General features: G+C 39.7%; 1 protein-coding gene across 1 annotated transcript; it reads left to right on the top strand.

The window, feature by feature from the left end:
• The first annotated feature begins 5,837 nt into the window (after window positions 1-5,837).
• Window positions 5,838-8,810, top strand: LOC111076544 (uncharacterized protein K02A2.6-like). The gene is made up of 2 exons (XM_022370377.2): window positions 5,838-6,891; window positions 6,942-8,810. The coding sequence occupies exons 1-2, from the start codon at window positions 5,838-5,840 to the stop codon at window positions 7,145-7,147; spliced, it is 1,260 nt and encodes a 419-aa protein (XP_022226069.2). The 3' UTR covers window positions 7,148-8,810.
• Window positions 8,811-20,756: the final 11,946 nt, after the last annotated feature.

Raw genomic sequence — 20,756 nt, 5'->3', positions numbered from 1 at the left:
ATTGCATTACGCCAGTTGGTGTCTTTTTTCCGAAGAATTTCAAGCCGGCTGACCAATAAACAGAAAGTGGGCTTCTCCATTCTGAAGCTTTCTTTGAAGAACTCGTCGCTGTTATCCAGAACATCCTTCTCCCAAAAAGTCCCATACCGCTTCTAAAACAGAAAACTTGTTCATAAATTGTATATTTTAGGATTGGATTACAATTATTACTTACAACCATCCACACCCTTCTTGACATTTTTTTATTAAACAAATCCAGCATTGCAATGAACTCTTCCTCCTCGAATTCATCTATATTGCTTTGCTTTCTGTTCAACGCCACTAACAATTTTTGTAAAAACATGTTTTTTTGTTGAACAACGGCTAAAACAATTTTCAAATAGTCCATATTAAATTATTATAAATTCACAATCAAGAGCACAATGTTGTCATCAGCTGTTTTAAATGGATGGTGGATGGTGCCAGTGGGAATCGGAGTTTCACATTTGTCAAAAAGTCTTACCGTTCCTCATAGATGTGCTTTGTGGGAAAAGGCTATTAGTCCTTATCCCACGAATTCCGATTATTCCAACTAATCTTCCATTCCAATTCAAGAGGATTCAATTCCCCGTTCCATTGGCTTTTGCGATGACAATCAATAAATCGTTTTTCACACGGTTAGCTGTACGTTGCCTGTTCGCGTGGTGGCAAGCCGGCTTCGTTGTTTGTTTTTGCGCCGGAAAACAAGTCGAAAAATATTCCTTATCATATCGCTCCCTGATTTCGATTCAATTCAAATAAATAATATCGAAATTTTAACTATTGATTTTAATATCAATCTGAAGTTTATATGACGGCGTTAAATTAGGGCCTAGACAAATTCCTTTGACCACCTCTTTATAAACCCAAGCCCACCCATGGCCTTATTTACCATGGTAGAAATGTGTTCAGAAAACTTGAACTTTCGGTCATCAACCAAGGTAATTCTCTCAAGAGAACCACCGCAGTGGCTATAAGGAGCCAAAAGGGGGCTGTAGCGATGAAATGTCATTACTTTGCATTTCGAGGCATTTAGGTGTAACATATTTGCACAACACCATGACTGAAAGTTATTGAGATCGGATTGCAAGCGAGAGTGAAATGAAATGTCCTTATACTGGACACAAAGTTTAACATAATCCGCATACATGACTACTCGAAAGTTTGTTAATACTGAAGGCAGATCATTAATAAAGAGTGTGAATAGTAGGGGCCTAGATGGCTGCCCTGTGGTACTCCAGAAGTAACCTTAACACGTGAAGAGAAGGAGTTTTTGAAGAGGATTCTTTGAGACCTAGAACGAAGGTAGCTAGAAATCCATCTCAAAAGATTAGTCGGAAACCCCAAAAGGTCAAGTTTTTGTGCTAAAAGGGAATGGTTTACAGAATCGAATGCTTTACTAAAATCAGTTTAAATGACATCCGTTTGCAAGTTACCTTGAAAGCCTTTAATGATAAAAGAGGTGAACCCTAAAAAATTTGTTGTCGCCTTATAAATCCGTGCTGGGACGGAGATATAAGTGATTTGCAGGGATGTTGCAAGTGCGGAGTTAAAATTTTTTCAAACATTTTAGGAATAGCGGATAACTTAGATATACCTCTATAATTATTTGCATCAGACTTGCTACCTTTCTTATGGAGCGGAATAATAAAAGATTCCTTCTAGATGGGGCGGAAGCATGAAGAGTTAATGGATAGGGTGAATAGTTTAAGCAAGGGTCCACACAGAGCGTCGGCACAGTACCTGAGTACACAGCCGGGAACTCCGTCGGGACCTGGTGAAAACAAGGGCTTAACTAGTCGAAGATCTTGAAGCAGTGAGCTTTCGACCTTTGTAAACTGTATGGATACGGCTGACCAGAGTAGCTTTCATGAGAATAGGTTGTTTGGAAAAATTTGGCAAAAAGATCGGCAATTGCCTGATCATTGTTTGCTGACATATTGAGAAAAGATAACGAGGATGGATGTGCGGACGTTCTACGCTTACTATTTACGAAGCTGTAAAACTGTTTAGGGTCCTGTGAAAATCGTATCATGCATCGTGATAGGTAGTTTTTATAGCATTGAGCGTTAAGAACGGAGAAATTTGACCGAGCTATTACATAGTGAGAAAGAGAAGAGGGAGAACCAACATCTCGAAATTTTTTATAAAGTCTTGATTTTAAGGTTTTTAGACTGGATAACTCTTTGGTAAAACAAGGAGGCTTTTCAGATCTAACCGGACAAGAAAAAGGGACACAAGAATCAAAAAATGTGTCAAGTACATTTTAAAAAATGTTTGTGCCTTTCATAACGTCAGTGCACAAGTACAGAGCGGGCCAATCAAAATCACTAATGAGATTATTAAGCTTCGTAAACTCGGCTTTACGAAAGCAGCGGACACGTTCAGATAGCCTACCCATTCGATCCAATACACTAGGACCAATATCGACTGACACTTCGAATGTATGATGTTGACTTGAGACAGGGATAGGTCTAGCAAGCCGTCGTAAAAGTCATGTCGTGACATGGGCACAAGGTTATTAGACTCGTTTACCGAAGACCAAACAGTACCTGGCAAATTGAAATCACCAAAAACTATCATATAGTCTTTATCTGTTAGCGAGGAAGAAACAGTTTTTAAAGCGGACAGGTGATGCTCGTATATTAAGATATCCGAGGAAGGTGGAATATACGAGCAAGTAATGAAAATGGAAAAGCCTGGGAGAATCAGTTTTACGCACAGGAATTCCAGGTCTTGTTGAACCTGGACCATGAAATGTTCCGACGTGAAGTTTGAGTCCACTGCAATAAGGACCCCACCTCCACGTCGAGACAAACGGTCATTTCTAAAAATTGTGTACCGACCTGCCAAAACTTCGGAACTAAGGATGTCCGGCTTTAACCAGGTCTCGGTAAACACAATAACGTGGGACGGGAATGCGAGACTCTCAAGGAAAAGAGTGCTGAGCTTACTACGCAAGCCTCTAGCCTTCTGGTAGGTAACTACAAGAGAGGAAGTTAGTTTTTTGGATGGGTGGAAGTAGAGGTGGAAGATGAGGATGGAGATGGAGCACTGGTCTGAATACTAGGAAGAGTAATGGGGGGCCTATTCTTTTTCTTAGCCTTAAACTATTAAACAACCAAATGCTCCGGCCAAAACTTGGCGGAATAAATGGTTTCAAATTGAGTTGGGGAGACGCTTATCTTGAAGGAAGATATCTCCCTGGCGTAAGAAAAGTTAAATTTTTCCACCTTTTATTTTGCTTTGTATAAAAGCGGTCACATTATTGGATGTGAGGTTTCTAACTGCATACCCTCCGAAGTGACGCATTCGGCTCCCGATTCTGCATCACCAGCAGAGATCGTTGCCCTTGGAGTAGCAAACGCAATCAACTGCTGCACTAAGGGAGTGGTCGGAGTAAGTTTTTCAGATGCCGGCGGACATGAGGCAGTCGGCACTTGCAAGTCCCGCGGAGTAGACTTCTTGCGCCTCGGAGACTCAGCCAGCAGCTGTAAACTGCTGAACTGAGTGTTCATGGCCAAGAGCCGATCATACTGCTGTTTTAAGCCTACGATCAGCTCTTTGAAGCCACTCCGCGTCTGCCTCATGAACGAACGCATGTCGTTTTCCACAGCACGGCATTCCTCACAACTATAATGTAGGCCGTTGTTTTGGGAAATGGCGTCTCCTACACGGCCCGACATCCCTACACATTCTGCGTGCACTACGCTTTCGCAAAGCCAGCAGTGGATATTAGGCTGGTCATGGGTGATCTGCTTCTTGCTGGTTTTTTTGGCACAGACGACAGAAAATTCCATATTTATGTCTTTTATTTTTTTTTACTTCGGGAAAAAAAAGTTCAAAACAAATAGCAATCAGACCACTGTGCAGAGCAAATGCTTGGAGCAATGCTTAAAGCGAAATCGGTAAAAGATGAGAGAGGAGAGTGGTTGCAGCAACAGCTTATAAGTGAGAGCGTTACTGCACAAAAAGTTACAAGAGCGAGAGCGAAAGAACAGTTATTGAGAGTTAGGTGATAGAGAGAGTGATAGCGGCTAAATGTAATGAGAGGGCGTACTTACGAAGAGCAACAACACAAACACACGACTAACCGACGCACAAAATTTTTTAAATAAGTTGTGTTTTTACACAATTATCAGGCATGCACCCGCGGTAAAAGTATGATTTTAATGTAAGTTAGTTAGAGAGTTAAATTATAGATAAAAAAACACCGGCCGTTTAAGTTAAACAAAAGGAAAATGCGGAGCGCAAAACAAAAACACGTCTGGTCACTACGAAAGAGAACGAAAGTGTTATATGTTAGCAACATAAGTATTATTTCACGATCCATTGAAATGTATTCACATACACACTAACACTACCTCACCCGAATGTATGTATGCTCAGAGAGCGCTTGAGAGAGTAATAAAGTCAGTTCGATTTTAGTTCTCACCCTGAACACAACGTTTTCTCCATACCGAAACACAACATTTTGGCGACGAGGATAAAACAACAACAATGGATAGAAATTCCACAGACATAAGTGCATTGTTGGCTCAACAGCAACAATTCACAGAAAAGTTAATGCAACAGCAACAACAATGGATGGAAGCCATGCTCGCACAAAACAATGGTGTTAATAGATCAGCAGAATTAACAGCTTGTCCGCCGTTCCCAAGTTTTAATAAGGATCAACAAAATTGGGAGACGTATTTACAACAAATTTCGCAGCATTTCGCCGCGTATTCCGTTACCTCCGTCGAGAAACAAAAAGCATATCTTCTATCGTGGGTAGGCTCAAAAGTTTTTGAACTTGTAAAAAATCTGTTTGGTAGCGAACATTTGGAGCAGCAGTCATATACACAAATCACAGACAAATTATCGGAGCACTTCAAACAGAAGCGTCACATTGTTGCTGTTCGATATGAATTTTTTAAACGTCAGATGCGGGACTCACAATCACATAAGGAATGGGTAGCTGATCTACGTGGTATAGCTCGTGAGTGTCAGTTTGCTTGCAACGCCAATGGGTGTACATACAATTATGTTGACGAAATGATACGCGATCAAATAATTGTACACACGCCATTCGAAGCCGTACGCACAGCCGCTTTGCAAAAGCTTCAGCCTTCCCTCGCTGACGTACTCGCAATTGCCGAAACGTACGAGGCAACAACGAAAACAGTCGCGGTCATAAAGGAGAGAGAGAACAAAGCACTGGACATGAACGCTGTACACACACATAAGCAACATCAACAGAAACGAAGTGGTATGGAAACAAAAGAAGGCAAGAACACTCTCAAATCTTGCTCCGGTTGTGGAAACACGCACACTCGTGAAAATTGTAAATTTCGCGAGGCTACTTGCCATAAATGTGGAAGAAAGGGACACATAGCTATCGTTTGCATGTCAAAGCAGTGCAAAGATATGAAAGAAAAAACCGGGAAAGAGAATGATCACCAAAAATACCAAAACAAAGCAAAACATGCAGAATCAGTTCAAACAATTCACATCGTGTCAAACCTGGTACAGTTGGATGGAAATAAAAATTTAATCGACCTGCAAATCTTCAACGAAATCATTTCTTTCCAAATGGATTCTGGCGCAACTGTGTCTGTTATGAATTTGAAAACTTACAAACAACTCAAAAGTCCAAAGCTGCGGAAGTGTGATCGCATTTTGCATGCGTTTGGCCAACAACAAATCCCCGTGCTGGGTGAATTGCACACTGTAGCAAAGTGTGGCAATAAATTGGCAAATGTTGTCATAATTTGTTTCAGACATTCAATTTCGAAATTCAACAAATTTCAAATGTGAGTCAAGTGCAGGGTTCTCAAATGACTGATCTTTGTAACAAGTACAAAGAAGTATTTGAACCGGCTATCGGTACAATAAAAAACTTTAAGGCAAGCATCTACTTAAAGCAAAATTTCGTGCCGAAATTCTACAAAAGCAGACCAATTCCATTTGCTCAAATGGAAAAGTTCAAGGAGGAAGTTAAGCGTCTCACAGATGCCGGTATTTGGAAAGCAGTCAAATTCAGCAACTGGGCATCACCAATAGTACTAGCACCCAAGCCAGGTGGAGCACTACGGATCTGTGGCGACTTCAAACAAGGTGTCAATTCACAATTGGACATCGAGCAATATCCACTGCCAACACGTGAGTCTTTATTACATACGATCCGTCACGGCACCCATTTCTCCAAAATCGACTTGAAAGACGCATATCTTCAAATGGAGTTAGATGATGCGGCAAAAGAACTTATGGTCGTCAGCACGCCATTGGGTCTCTTCCAATACCAACGTTTACCATATGGAATAGCGAGCGCTCCAGCTATATTCCAGCGTCATCTTGAACAACTTCTGAGTGGCATAGAAGGTTGTGGAAATTACCTAGACGACATAATAATCTCAGCTCCAACAGTTGAGCAGCACCTTGCCCGCCTCGAACAAGTTTTACGCATTCTACGAGAGAATGGCATTAAATGTAAGAGGGAGAAGTGTTTCTTCTTGAGAGACGAAATTGAGTATCTCGGAAGAAGAGTAAGCATCAAGGGCATCCTTCCGGATACCTCGGGACTAGAAGCTGTGAAGATATTGAAACCCCCCATTAATCTACAGCAGCTGGATGCTTTCATGGGAAAAGTTAACTACTACTGCAATTTCATCCCCAATTTTTCTCAGCTAGCGTCTCCGCTCAATCAGCTTCGAAGGAAGAACGTAGTCTTCAAATTCGGTCGGAGTCAGCAGCAGGCTTTTACAGCTTTAAAAGCACACATTCTCAACGCTACAGAACTAGCACATTTCAACGAGCATCTACCGCTTGTTCTAGCCACCGATGCATCTTCATATGGCATTGGTGCGGTATTGTCACACACTCAAGCAGATGGTAAGGAAAGACCAATAGCATTTGCATCTAAAACCTTAGATATCCACCAGGTTCGATACAGCCAAATAGAAAAGGAAGCACTCTCGATTGTATTTGGGGTAAAGAAATTCCATCAGTACCTTTACGGCAGAAAGTTTATTCTCATTACGGATCACAAGCCATTGGTCACGATATTCAACCCAAGCAAGCATCTGCCTACGATGACTTCGAACAGGCTTCAACGTTGGGCTATAATCTTGATGGCATACAACTTTGAAATAAGGTATCGCAGCACCACAGCTCATGGAAATGCAGACGCACTCTCACGTCTTCCTATCAGCTCGGATGAAAAGTTCGACACAGAAGAGGTATGCTACAATGTCGTCGAGATGACATGTCCAATAAATGCCGACATAATCTTGCAACATCTTCAAAACGACCGTACTCTAAAAAAGGTCTATCAATTCGTATCTACTGGTTGGCCAGAACAACAGCAGGATCTCGAAATGTTGCCATATTATAATCGTAGATTCGCCCTGACGATTAACAACAAGCTACCATGTCTCCATTCTGACGTAAATAGAATCATCATTCCTCAAACTCTACGGAATAAGATTGTAAATATCCTCCACGAGGGTCATTGGGGAATAGTACGCATGAAACAACTGGCACTACAACACGTGTGGTGGCCAGGTATCGACGATGATATCGCAACAATTGCAAAGGATTGTAGCGTTTGCAAGATAGGCAATCCAGCCCCAGTAAAGGAATTCCAGAGCTGGCCAAAAACGACATCCGCCTGGGAAAGAATACACATCGACTTTGCCGGTCCTATATTTGACTCCATGTGGTTAATTTGCGTCGATGCACATTCTCAGTTTCCGTTCGTAGTACAAATGACAGCGACAACAACAGAAAACACTATAGCCGCACTTACATCCATTTTTGCCATTGAGGGTTATCCTAAAACTTTAGTCAGTGATAACGGGCCTCAACTTTCATCCGACTCGTTTAATCAGTTCTGTCAGCTGCATGGAATAAGCCACATCACAACCGCCCCATTTCATCCAGCATCAAATGGACTTGCTGAGCGCTTCGTCCAAACATTCAAAACGTCCGTCAGCAAAAATATAAAGGATGGATATCGAGTCAACACAGCCGTAACAAAGTACCTCAGCACGTATCGTTTCACACCTAACTCTGAAGGAAAAACACCTGCAGAACTTCTTCATGGTCGTCCGGTTCGAACGATCTTAAGTCAACTCTTCGAGAAGAGATCTGAAAGCAAGCAGACGCAGCAAACAAAGTATTCTCCTAATCAGAAAGTTTTTGCCAGAAACTATGCAAGGGGAGAAAAGTGGATAAAAGCTATCATCGATCGGCCTATAGGTCGTATGTTATTTATCCTTCGTTCATCCACAGGTTTCATCAAGCGCCACATAAACCAGATAAAGCCAAGATCTGACCCTGATAACTGCAGCTCCAGCTACAACGAGGACAACAATAAGTTTTGGTGGGCTCCTGAAGTCTCAAGTTCGCCCGCAACTCCGACGACACTAACCCAAGAAGAAGAACCGTCATCCGATCCAGTACAGAATTCTCAATCTATTGCTGGCTCCAACGAAGTGCCTGCAGCATCTACACAAAACGTTCTACAACAACCCCAACAACGACGTTCGGGTATCCCCATCCGTAGCAGCACTCGCCAACGCAGAGTCCCCAGCCGCTACTCGCCTTAGCCTTAGAGGAAACGTAAAAATCATTAACAAACCGTAATTTAAGGGGAGAGATGTGTTATATGTTAGCAACATAAGTATTATTTCACGATCCATTGAAATGTATTCACATACACACTAACACTACCTCACCCGAATGTATGTATGCTCAGAGAGCGCTTGAGAGAGTAATAAAGTCAGTTCGATTTTAGTTCTCACCCTGAACACAACGTTTTCTCCATACCGAAACACAACAGAAAGGATATAAAATATTACTGGCGCCCAACGGCGGATCGTAATTTTAATTAGTCCAACGACCCGATAAAAGTGAAAAGTGCAATACTCATTCAGCGCGGAGACAACGCCTGCTGCACGAGTCGCGCGAAAAGAAGTGCAAGAAGTGTATAGTGGGGTCGATAAACACAGACAAGCAAGTGCATCGCGAACAAAACCCACTGTGTGTGAATTACTTAGCGCGGTCGAGGATACCCGCTACGAACAGTGAGAAGTGAGGTACAGTGCGGAGACAATACTATACTGGTTCTGTTAGTGCAGATCAGGTGAAAATACAAACCAACACGATCACACTCGCAGCAGCGAGCCACGAGAGAAAGAAGCTGAAGGGCCATCCCTCGCTATTTCATAAAATCTAAAAAAGGAAAAAATTGGCTGAAGGGCCGATCCCTCGCCTAGAACTAAGAAATAATATCATCAAAACAACAAAACTGTTACACCAAAATGGGTGGCTTTGGGCAGCGGCGAAGAGAATAAAAACACGATACCACAGAAGTTAATTTGCATCTAAATTTTTATCTAAGGAAGACATGTAAGTGAAATTTCAAATTTTAACGAGGATTTTTATATTTGAAGAGTTCGTGAGCCTACTTTCCAATTTTTTAGCTGGTGTATAACAGTATGAATCCCAATTCTGTGGAACGCTTTGGTGAAGCGAGATTACTGTTAGATGTTTTTTTCAGGGCAATAAGCCTGGTGGCTGTTGCAAATCAGGTTGTATGAAAAACAAACCACTACAACCTTGTCAGTGGTCCCACGGAGTTGCCTTCAACGGCCGATATATCCCCACGAGAATTATGTTTTTTCGTAAGCCCGTTTTATTCTGAATAAGTAAAGATGGTCACATATTCTCATACAAGTCTCACAAATATTCTTACCGCAGTATTTCCTCCTGCTCTAACCACGCGAAAATACAAAAGTGCAGCTTAAAATGCTTCCGAAAATATTCCCGTTCATTCCAGGGTTCAAAATCCATACATTTCATATACGTTCATCTAGATGTACTAAAATACATATCGCTACAGATAACCGTCCCGCGACATCCCCGACCCCGTGAAGAACCGCTTCACTCAAATCCAAAACCGCCAGTTCGGAGACGGGACTCATCATAATCCTGGATAGGCCGCCGTCGTTCACGCACTAGCGCGTCTAATGACTCCATCAACTCTTTTGTAGACCTCCTCCACGATTCCCTTACGTCACTCTTTTCGCAGATGAAGACCATGTCACCTTGGCGAATCGGCTCCGTCCTTTGGCGCCACTTCTCTCGTCGCACGAGTGTAGGCAGGTACTCCAAGACCCACCTCTTCTAGAAACGGTCCCTCATTAGTCGCGCTATTCCGAAATTCCTTATCGCAATTATACAGGAATCCGTCGACAGGTCATACGCCAGTTCCAGATGAAACAGGTCGTTAAGCATGTGAACAGGGCAACCCATCGCTTCTCCTTGTGACGCGTCACTGTCACCAACAGTGGTCAGAAGTAATCCAGCCCTCTATTTTTGAACTGCCAAACATTGGCCTCCAAGCGATCTTCCGGCAGGGTTATTGGCGGCGTCGGCCGCGCACTTTGAAACTTGCACACGTTGAACGCTGAGATCACCCTTTGTAGTACACGTCTCAGCTTCGTAGTCCAGATCCTCGTCCAAAACTCCGTAATCGTAGCATCCACATTTTGATGCTTTATCTTGGCGTGGAAATGATGCGCAATCATCTTCGTGAGACTGTGCCAGAACTAACGGCCTCCTCGCACTGTACGGCATGCAAAATGCGGCATCAACTCTGGCATAGGCTCTCAGAACTCCAAGGTCATCTTATGTAGGGTGCCAGTCTGCTGTCGACCGCATCTCGTTTGGAAACGCTTCACGTGGTGCCTGTCTCACCAACAGGTTCTCCGGGGCCTGCAGTAAGGCTCGCTTCTTTGCCACGGCACCAGCGCGTGAACCCAGGCTGTAGTCCTGAGTAGCCGACTGTAGCTCGAGAATCTCTGAAAGGAAATCCAAAAGTCGTTCGCACCAACCTGCGAAAACTCACTTGGCATCTCTTCTTCGTCGTTACCATCCGGACCTGCTTCAATTCTGGATTCAGGCTGTAGCCAGCTGCCCGCTGGCTGCCTCAAGAATGGTGGTCCGCCTAGCCAACATGACTTCTGGCTCAGGTATTTTGTTTGTATTTTGTACTTTCCATCCTAGCGCGAGAAGCATATAAATACTTATAAATTAAGTCACAACAATTCTAATAGTTATTAACATTTAAAAATTCAGAATACATAGTATTATTTAATAGTAATTACAGTTAGAATTATAATTGAACTTATGTACTAACATTTACTGACAGAATATATTTAATTTCATTTCTATAGGTCTCGCTCTCTCTTCATCCATCCCCACTATTAAAAACTTTAAATTATTAGAGTTAGGCAGTGCGCAGATGTTCCTCCAGTGAAATCTTGAATTGCTTCGCGCCACTTATGGCCTTAAGGCCGTGGGGAAGTTGGTTCCAAATGCGGACAGCATATACAAAGAACTGCCGCATTGTGCAGGAGTACTTGTATTTAACTGTCATAATGTTTCTGGTCCTTCTTGACGTGCTAAGCCTTAATCTTTCGTATAGGTAACAAGGTTCTTTGGTGTATATAATTTTCTGCAATAATATGGTTTGTCCAGGATTTAAGTGGCATATCGAATATCTTAATCATTACGTTAGAAATACGGTCAGTTCTGTTTCTATTATTAATATATCTCGCGATATTATTAAAAGCAATTTGCAGCTTTTGTTGGCTAGCGGAGTTACAGTCACTAAAGACTTCGATGCCATAAAGAAGTACTGGTGTGAGGTATATTGTTGCAATTGTTTGTTTGATTTTCAGTGGTAAAAAATCTTTCGTTATGTTTAGCGATCTAAGGATTCCATATGTTTTTCCGACTGATTTACTTATGTGGCCATCCCATGTCAACGTTTGATTAAATGTAAAACCCAAATTATTGGCCCGTTTTACATATTCAATCGATATTTTTGTAGAGTGTCAGTGTTGAACTGTCTTTTACCTATGACTATACATTTTGACTTATTTGGGTTTAATCCTAGCCCATTGATTTTTGCCCACTGACTTATGGCTTTTAATTCACTATTACAAACACGAACACAGTCATTAATTCTACTAATAGGACAGCTAACATACATTTGAACGTCATTAGCATATATATGTACTTCACAATTTGTCAATACACTCGGAAGATCATTAATATACACAGAGAATAGTAATAGACCGAGGACAGATCCTTGAGGAACTCCACGCTTGAGACATAGGAAAGACGAATACACATTGTTAATGGACACAGTCTGCATCCGATTACTCAAATAAGAGAAGATCAGCTTTATTGCTGCACTCGAAAAATTACATAGATGACTTAGTTTAAAACAAAGAATTTCGTGGTTAACCGTGTCAAAAGCTTTACTATAGTCTAAAAGAGTCAAGAACGTTATATTGTCATTGTCCAATTTTTCTCCGATACCTTCCACTACGTTTATTATTTCTGTTGTACAGCTTCTTCCCACACGAAAACCTGACTGTTTGTCAGTCGAGAGTTTATTAGCTGTCAAGTAATTTGTCATCTGACCAGCCATAGTCGTTCTAACACTTTTGATAATAAAGGTAAAATGGAAATTGGCCTGTATTCGTTGGCAGATTTTGGAATTAGTAGTATTTTGACTACTTTCTAAAAATCAGGATTTATTGATTGAGTCAATGCTGTGTTGTATAAGTGGGTTATGTATGGCATTATTTTTGGCAATAACAATTTAATAAATTTTGGATTTATATCATTAATGCCAGTGGCATTTGAATTAATTTTTAACATTGATTCGAGGACATCTAACTCAGTTACACATGAAAAACTAAAACTATTATCACAGGTACCATTATCACAAAAGCAGTTTACATCATCACAGTTTCTATATAGATTTTGGGGCAAATGCTCAACATAGTCAGTTTTAGTCACTTCAGGTACTTTGCAGTCTAAAAATTGTTCATTGAGTACATCAGGATCGAATACCCAGCTGCATAATGTAGGACCATGTCTGCTTGTTTGATGTTCCCTTAATGAATTTTTTAAACAAATATTTGAGTTTCTCTGAGTTGTTTAATTGTATCACCTTCTTCCTAAGTAGCTTATACTGCTCAGCATGCTGGCTAGTTTTTTACCGCTTCCATTTTCGAAATGTTGAACCATGGATTGCCACGAGATTTATCAGTTTTTGCCACTAGAGGTATTGATCTCCCTGCAGTTCTGGCTGTCACGGCATGAAAGTGTCATAGGAAAAATTGTTCGGGCTGGACGTAAACAAAGGCGTTGACGTCGACGTCAGCATGAAATTCTGACCAGCTTCAACTGCTGCAGATCGAAGCTGACTCGTAAGAAAGAGAAGCAGATATCCATAGACTTCCCTCTCTCTCATATTCTTAGTTTTCTGTACCTGCATTTGACCCTAACTCTTCTACTCTCGCGCATTTCGTCTCCTCAAAGGGATGTGGGGAGAAAACCCGATTATTTGGTGCAATCTTTTGTTGCGAGCGGCTGTGATTTTTTTGAGTTGAGCGTCTATTTATATGTTTATTCCTTTTAAAAGTGGTTTTTCAGTGTTGTTAAAGTCAGGTGAGTGGATTCATTGATTACAGTGCGCGTTGTTAGTTAAATTAAATTTGTACATGGGTTTCGCAAGAACAAATATGTTTAGATTCTAGAACATTCAAGCGGTGTGGTCCCGTTAAGCATGTGCGTCGCTGCGCGTGTTTGTTTTTGCTCGAGGAAACCCATGTAACTGCAAATACAGCATTTTTAATTAAAAAATATATATGTATGTACAAATTGAATTATTTATTTACAGATCCAAACATTTCTGGTTGCTGGAGAAGGACCCATTGCCTTAAAAATGTGCTGGACGAAAAAGTAGTCCCGGAGTAATTGTTTAAAATGCCTCAAAGGTAAAATCAAATTTCATATGTGTATTGCTTTATAAAAATCAGAACATAACTCAGAAGTTAGTTCAGAAAATATTACCTTCCGTGGCTAAATATATATATTTTTTTTTATCATTTCAGGAGCATTGGTGCTTATTAACCCGATCGAGTCGGTTAAGGAAGGCCCTACAGATAATTAAAAATAATTAAATCAATGAAAAATCTAGAAAATCTGTGTAAAATAAATATATTTACTTTTATTTGAATGAAGTGTTTAAAGAAATTTTTGGGTGGCTTTCACATATGAAATTATCAGGTGATTTCATATAGGACATTTCAAAAGAGTCACGAGTGATTTCATATGGGACTGTCCATGCCAATGTTTTCGAAACATGACTTAATTTTCTTGACCTATCCCTGCAGTTCCAAAAGTCAATTTTCACTCGTGATTCATTTGGTGAATCACTCATGGCATGTCCTCTGCCACTGGTGACTCACTGGTGAAACTCCAGATGATATTCGTATGGCAATGAGTCACGAGTGATTTCATATAGGACATTTTCGGAACTCGTGGCATGTCCCGAGTGATTTCACTCATGGCTTATACGTATAAGCCACCGGTGAAATCACTAGAAAATTCAGTGAAAATTTCATATGAAGTTTCACGAGTGACAAAAGCGGACATGTCCATACGAATATCATCTGGAGTTTCACCAGTGAGTCACCAGTGGCAGAGGACATGCCATGAGTGATTCACCAAATGAATCACGAGTGAAAATTGACTTTTGGAACTGCAGGGATAGGTCAAGAAAATTAAGTCATGTTTCGAAAACATTGGCATGGACAGCTGCCTGAACGTAGAAACATTGTGACTATGGTTTACAAAAAATAAGTCAAGTAAAGTATCACAGTAATTAGAAAAATGGGTAGGTTCAGATGTGTTTACTAACTTTAATCCCGTAGCTTCTATGTCATCCGATAAGTGATTTTCCCTCAGTATATTACGGTTGAAGTCCCCAGCTAGTATTACATCTGTGTAAGTAAGTGTCAATGTCGATAGTAAGTCAATTAAATTGTTATATGCTATATACCGCTGAGGTCTATACACACAGCCAATTAACATTTTTGAGGAGTGTATTGCACTGGAGACTTGGTCAAATATCCATTCGACTACACTATCACTAGGGTGTTTACATACAAATTTTGCGTGACTATCTCGATCAGATCAAAACAGGTCATAGCCAAAACATTCTTCTAACACATCATTAACATAAGACGAAAACCATGCATGTCCATGCACTATCATCCATTTTCAGTACGGGGAGATAATGTGGAGAGAGTGACATCCCTAACAAAGATTATTACTAGAAGATAATGGTTCTTAAAAATAATGTTGAGTATGAAAATTAACTTAGATAATCTAACGAAAATAATTGGTGTTGTTGGGGCCTCAGGATGGGGGCGCTTCCTCAGTCGCAACATCATGGCTTAGGCTCTGCAGGGCATAGAGATCTTCCATGCTCCTAAGGCCGTGTATACTCTGCCGAGCATAGAAAAGAGCGGGTGAAGACGGCTGACAAGACATTAAGCTTCTTCATCTTCATGGCCTCCTTGAAGATGGTGTAGCTGCATCTATTGAGTTGCTCATTGATGTAGAAAGGGGTCTTGGACTGGATGCCAAGCAACTCCAGACAAATTGGTTGTTTAGTCTGACGTCGATGTTCTCCAGCCCGTTTCTCAACATGATTTTGTCACGACTGCTTTCAAATTTAACGATGATCACAATCACAATGATCACAATTTAACGATTATAAAATTAAAAAGATTGGGTATAATATGTTTTTATGGGTATACTTATGTATTTATGTATGGTTATGTGTGCTTATGTATGGCCATGCTATAAATGATTAAAGGTTAATAATCTTTATCCTATCCCTATGTACTTTTTGTTTCTTTTTCCTATCATCTGAGATTATGATGTTATCTCTTTTTCCGATATTTTCTACTGTATAGGGACCTGTATATTTAAAATTTAGCTTATGCCAAGTTTCGTTTTTTAATAAAACCTTATCTCATACTGCTATTTCTAAATCGTTTATTTTTGAGTCATATCAAATTTTATTTCTTATCTTATTCTCCTCGAGCATGGGTTAGGTTAGGTTTATAGGGCTGCTCGACTGAAGTCGAGGTCACTCGGAGGCAAGTCTGCCCATTGTGATGCCCACACTCGTCACGGGATAATGTCCGGTGCCTAGGGGTTTCGCGAATCATCCCGAGGACTCTATAAAGAGCACCAGTTTCTCTAGAGGCATGCTTGCCAGGCTGTCCAGGTCTTCGTAGAAGGCGCCGCCGAGTATTCGGTGACGCCTCCCCATAAGTGCAGGACAGTTGCAGAGAAGGTGCTGGATGCTCTCTATTTCCTCCTCGTCACTGCAGCTGCGGCAGAAGTCATGGTGGGACAGTCTGTACCTTGTGGCCATGCGGCCGATGACACAGTGCCCCGTTATGACTCCTGTCAGTGTTCGCACCCGACTCTTCCTGAAGCTTAGGAGAGTCTTGTTGCGTTTAGGGTCATAGTGGGGCCAAAGCGAGCGAGAGATCTCACAGTTGGGTATGGTGTTCCACCTCCTGTCCGATCTTGTTCTTGCTCGGCCCATCATCTGCGAGATGATGTCTCGTAGTGGCCTCCGTATGTCGCTGACTGCGTCCGCCATTAGCCCCTCGAGCATAGTCCTTGCTCTTTTATAAGCTATTTCTAATCTATATTTACTCTCTTTAGAGTAATCTTCATGCTATATATAGGTGCTATGTTATCTATACTATAAAACTGTGCTGGTAGATTTGATTTTCTACCAAATACCAATTCATATGGACAATAATTATGTGCCATAGATGGTGTAGTGTTAAAGCAGAAGACAAAATATTGAAGCCATACGTCACAATCAGTCTTATCAACTGATATGTATGAACGTATATACTCATTAAAAGTTCTATGACTTCTTTCTACTGTCCCTACTGTCTGGTGGTGATGTGCTGTGGAAGTTATGTTTTCTATTTCTAGAACACAAGTTCGTGATTATCGAATTTTTGTATTCTGTTCCCATGTCCGTAATGATTGTTTTCATTGGACCGTTCTTCAGAATAAATTCTTCAAAAATAGTTTTTGTTACTGTGGAATGGCAACTAGGTATTTTGTCAAGTCACAGATTAAGGTGACTGCATATTCATTTCCCTGTTCTGATTTAGGAAGTGGACCGATCGTATCCACTATTACCCTATCGAAAGTCATTTGGGGGGTTTCTGTAATTGTTAAAGGAGTTTTTGTATGTTTAGTCGTTTTCGACTTTTGGCATTTTTGACATTTACGTACGTAATCAGTAATCTCTTTGGTCATACCTTTCCAAAATTAATATCTTTTGACCATGGCCAAGGTTTTTGTTATGCCTGTATGTCCTCCTTGAATTGGATCATCATGTAATGTAGACAAGATTGCTTCTTTTTCTTTAATATTTGTTATTAGAGTCACCGGGTTGAGTAGCGCTACTCTTAATGTTCGTAATGTTTTATTGCCCATTTTTTTTAAATGATCTATTGAAACGATTTCAAAGATATTTTCCCACGGTGCCACTTTGAGTTGGCTGATTCTTTGTTTACCGGCTTGCATTTCAAGCCTTTGGAAGAACTGACCTAAGTCAAGGGTTCCATTAGTATACACATCGCTAACTTCATAGTATCTTGCTGTAATTTTTTTTTCCATGTTTGAAAAAACATAAATTATTTTTTACATGCAAGGTCACTACTTTGCGTACTTCGTCATTGTTAATAACTTCATATACGTTGGGCTTTGAAGCTTTTTCTAGAGATTGCCAAGGCACTTCTATCTTTTCTTTTCCTGCGCTGGATTTTTGTCTACTTGTCTGTCTTGTAGTGACTTTTAATATATTTGCTGTTATGTTTTTTAATTCCTTTATTGTTATTCGTGACAGTGCATCTGCCACGAAATTGTCTCTACCCTTTAGATACTCGACGGTAAAGTCGTATTCTTCTAATTCAAGCCGCATGCGTGTGAGTTTTGAGCTAGGAATGATCATTGAAAATAGATATGTTAATGGTCTGTGATCTGTTTTCACTGTAAAGTGTCTGCCATATATATATGGTCGAAAATGAGTAATTGCCCAATGAATTGCTGCTAATTCCTGTTCAGTTGTACTCTTGTTACTTTCCCCCTTGGTAAATGATCTGGATGCGTATGCAATAGGAAGTTGGAGGTCTTTATGGTTTTGAGTTAAAACCGCTCCACACGCTTGCTTACTTGCATCCGTTATTATACAAAATTCTTTGGTGAAGTCTGGGTATTGTAACAGAGTTGGTTTGATAAGTTGCTCCTATAAATGTAAGAATGCATTTTGGCAATCATCTGTCCATATAAATGGAACATTCTTTTTACATAATCTAGTTATGTGCCGTGAATAGTCGGCGAAGTTTTTGATAAAACGTCTGTAATAATTGCAAAATGCAACGAATCGTCTAGCGCTGTCCGCATCTTAAGGGACTGGATAGTTTTTGATGACGTCATATTTTTTTTCATCAGTCAAGATTGGAACAACCAATGACTATAAGATCGTCCATATATAGTGCTTGCGAAGATTCAAGTCCAGAGAATGCAATAGTCATCATTCTCTGAAATGAATTTGGCGCTATTTTTAAACCAAAAGGTAGTCGCGTGAAGCGATATGAGCCATTGCTCGTTGAAAAAGACGTTATATTACGTGAGCTTTCTTATAGTTCAATTTGATGAAAACCTGACATTAAGTCAAGGCATGAGAAGTATTTTGCTCTACCTAGTTGATCCTAAATATCATCAATTCTAGGTAATGGAAATTTATCTGACAGGATTTTTTTTTATTTGACGATAGTCAACAACTAACCGCCATTTCTTCTGTTCTGCGCCCGGAAGGGCTTTCTTTGGTATAAGTAATAGGGGGATGTTGTACTCTGACACGGATTGTTCGACTATTTTGTCGTCTATTAATTTTCCTACTTGCTTTTGGATTTCTTCGACTTGGCTATACGCGCTTCGATAGTTTTTTATGTATACTGGGTTCATCATCCTACAATCTCAATTTCTGTTTATAAAAATTATTTTTTGTCAGTCGGAATCAAACCTTCAAGGTGAACAGTCTGGTGCGGAAATACAAAAAAAAAAAAAATAATTAAACGTCAAAAAAAAAAACAAGTCAAAAAATTTTTTTTCTGTTTCTGAATATAGAGTAAATTTATTTTTGGCAAATATTTTTTTAAAGTGATAAAAACCAACAAATATAACATTAGTTACAAACCAAAAAACAAGATAGCCTCCCTGGCCAAGGAGAAACTCCTGGCCTCGGAATCAAAATATGCAAAAGCGAAAAAAGCAAGAATAACTTCTAAAAGAGGAAAATCTGATGATCACAGTGAGTTCAGTAGCGAATATGAAGAAGCCAGAGGCCTATACGATTGGATCAGAACAGGAATCTCGAAAAAATAATTATGTTGAACAAGTAACAAAAAATTTTAGATGTAAAGAAAAAAAATATGGCGACAGAAATTTCAGAAATTTCTGGAACAAAAACGAATATGGAAAAGAAAACAAACGTAGCTCAAGAAAAAAATGTGAACATATTTTACGATGACAAACACAAGGGACCCTACAAAGTGTGTGTAGACAAAATTACTGGCAAAGAAAATGGCAAAGTTGTATATTAATGAAACTGAAAGTTGACGGTGTTCTGACTGTGTCAAATATAGGCTTTGGCAGATGCAAAATTGAATTTAAAAACTCAATGAGTGTCAATAAATTTGTGATGATTAATTTAAAGAATCATGGTTATGAACCAAAAATTTTTAATCATTTCGTTTATAAAACGGGTCTAATTCTTAATATACCAACATCCATTCCTGACGAATTATTAGCTGAATACATCGACTCTCCGGTTCCTATTGAGAAATTGATTAGAATTAAAACAAGAGATAAGAATAACAAAGATTTATTTGTTCCAACTTCAAGAGTTAAACTCTTGTTTAAAGGTGCACAAATTCCATCAGAAGTTGCATTTCTTTATACAAAAGTACCAGTGATAAATTATGTTCCCTTTAGTCAATGTTATAGATGATATAGATTTGGACATTTTGCTCAACATTGCAAACAAGCAGAGCAAAAATGTTATAAATGTTCACGTTCGCATTCATTAGAAGCTATCTGTACTGATGTGATCTGTGCAAATTGCAAAGAAAATCATGTAGCTACATCAGTTTCTTGTCCTGCTAGAAAGCGAGCGTATGCTATACAAAAATGTATGACGGTGGAAAATTTATCTAGATTGGAGGTCAAAACTAGATATCCGGCGCTGTTTGGCAAGACGGAATCAGTTCATATTTTTGATCACGATTCTTTTCCGCAACCTTTTTGGCAAAAATCGACAAATGAAAATATACTGTTGCAAAACAACATGTCTTCCACGGCAGAAACTGAACATTCTTTTAAACCCTTTAACGAAATTGTTAAAAACAACAAATATAAAAATACGGAAAGTCTAAATGCACAAAACACAATAAAAGCTTTGCAGAATGTTTTAAGAGAACATGAATATGTTCCAAGTGAACGATTCACTCCCTCAACATCCAGAAATAATATTCAACATGAGACGGCTCTGAACACAGCTGAAAAAAGCCTTAACAAGCTTTCTCTAGACATCTCCCATTTTCTTACAGATACAAACAACAATAATATAAATATATAAATATATATATATATATATATATATATATAAATATATAAATACTAGAAAATTCCTAGAGGAACTAAATACAACAATTTTGCAAAAAAACTGTAAAATTGATTTAAGTAAAATTTATAACTAATATTTATTCATTTCAAGA

The sequence above is a fragment of the Drosophila obscura genome, unplaced genomic scaffold, assembly GCF_018151105.1.
Source record: "Drosophila obscura isolate BZ-5 IFL unplaced genomic scaffold, ASM1815110v1 contig_31, whole genome shotgun sequence".
Taxonomy (NCBI): Eukaryota; Metazoa; Arthropoda; class Insecta; order Diptera; family Drosophilidae; genus Drosophila; species Drosophila obscura.
This window is presented reverse-complemented; position numbering and strand designations above follow the sequence as displayed.

What these genes read in the sequence shown, in the direction of transcription:
- LOC111076544 (XM_022370377.2), top strand. Translation starts at nt 5,838, where the DNA reads ATGACTGATCTTTGTAACAAGTACAAAGAAGTATTTGAACCGGCTATC. An exon ending in GTCACACACTCAAGCAGATG is followed by an intron (nt 6,892 to 6,941) that starts GTAAGGAAAGAC and finishes GATATCCACCAG; the next exon opens with GTTCGATACAGCCAAATAGA.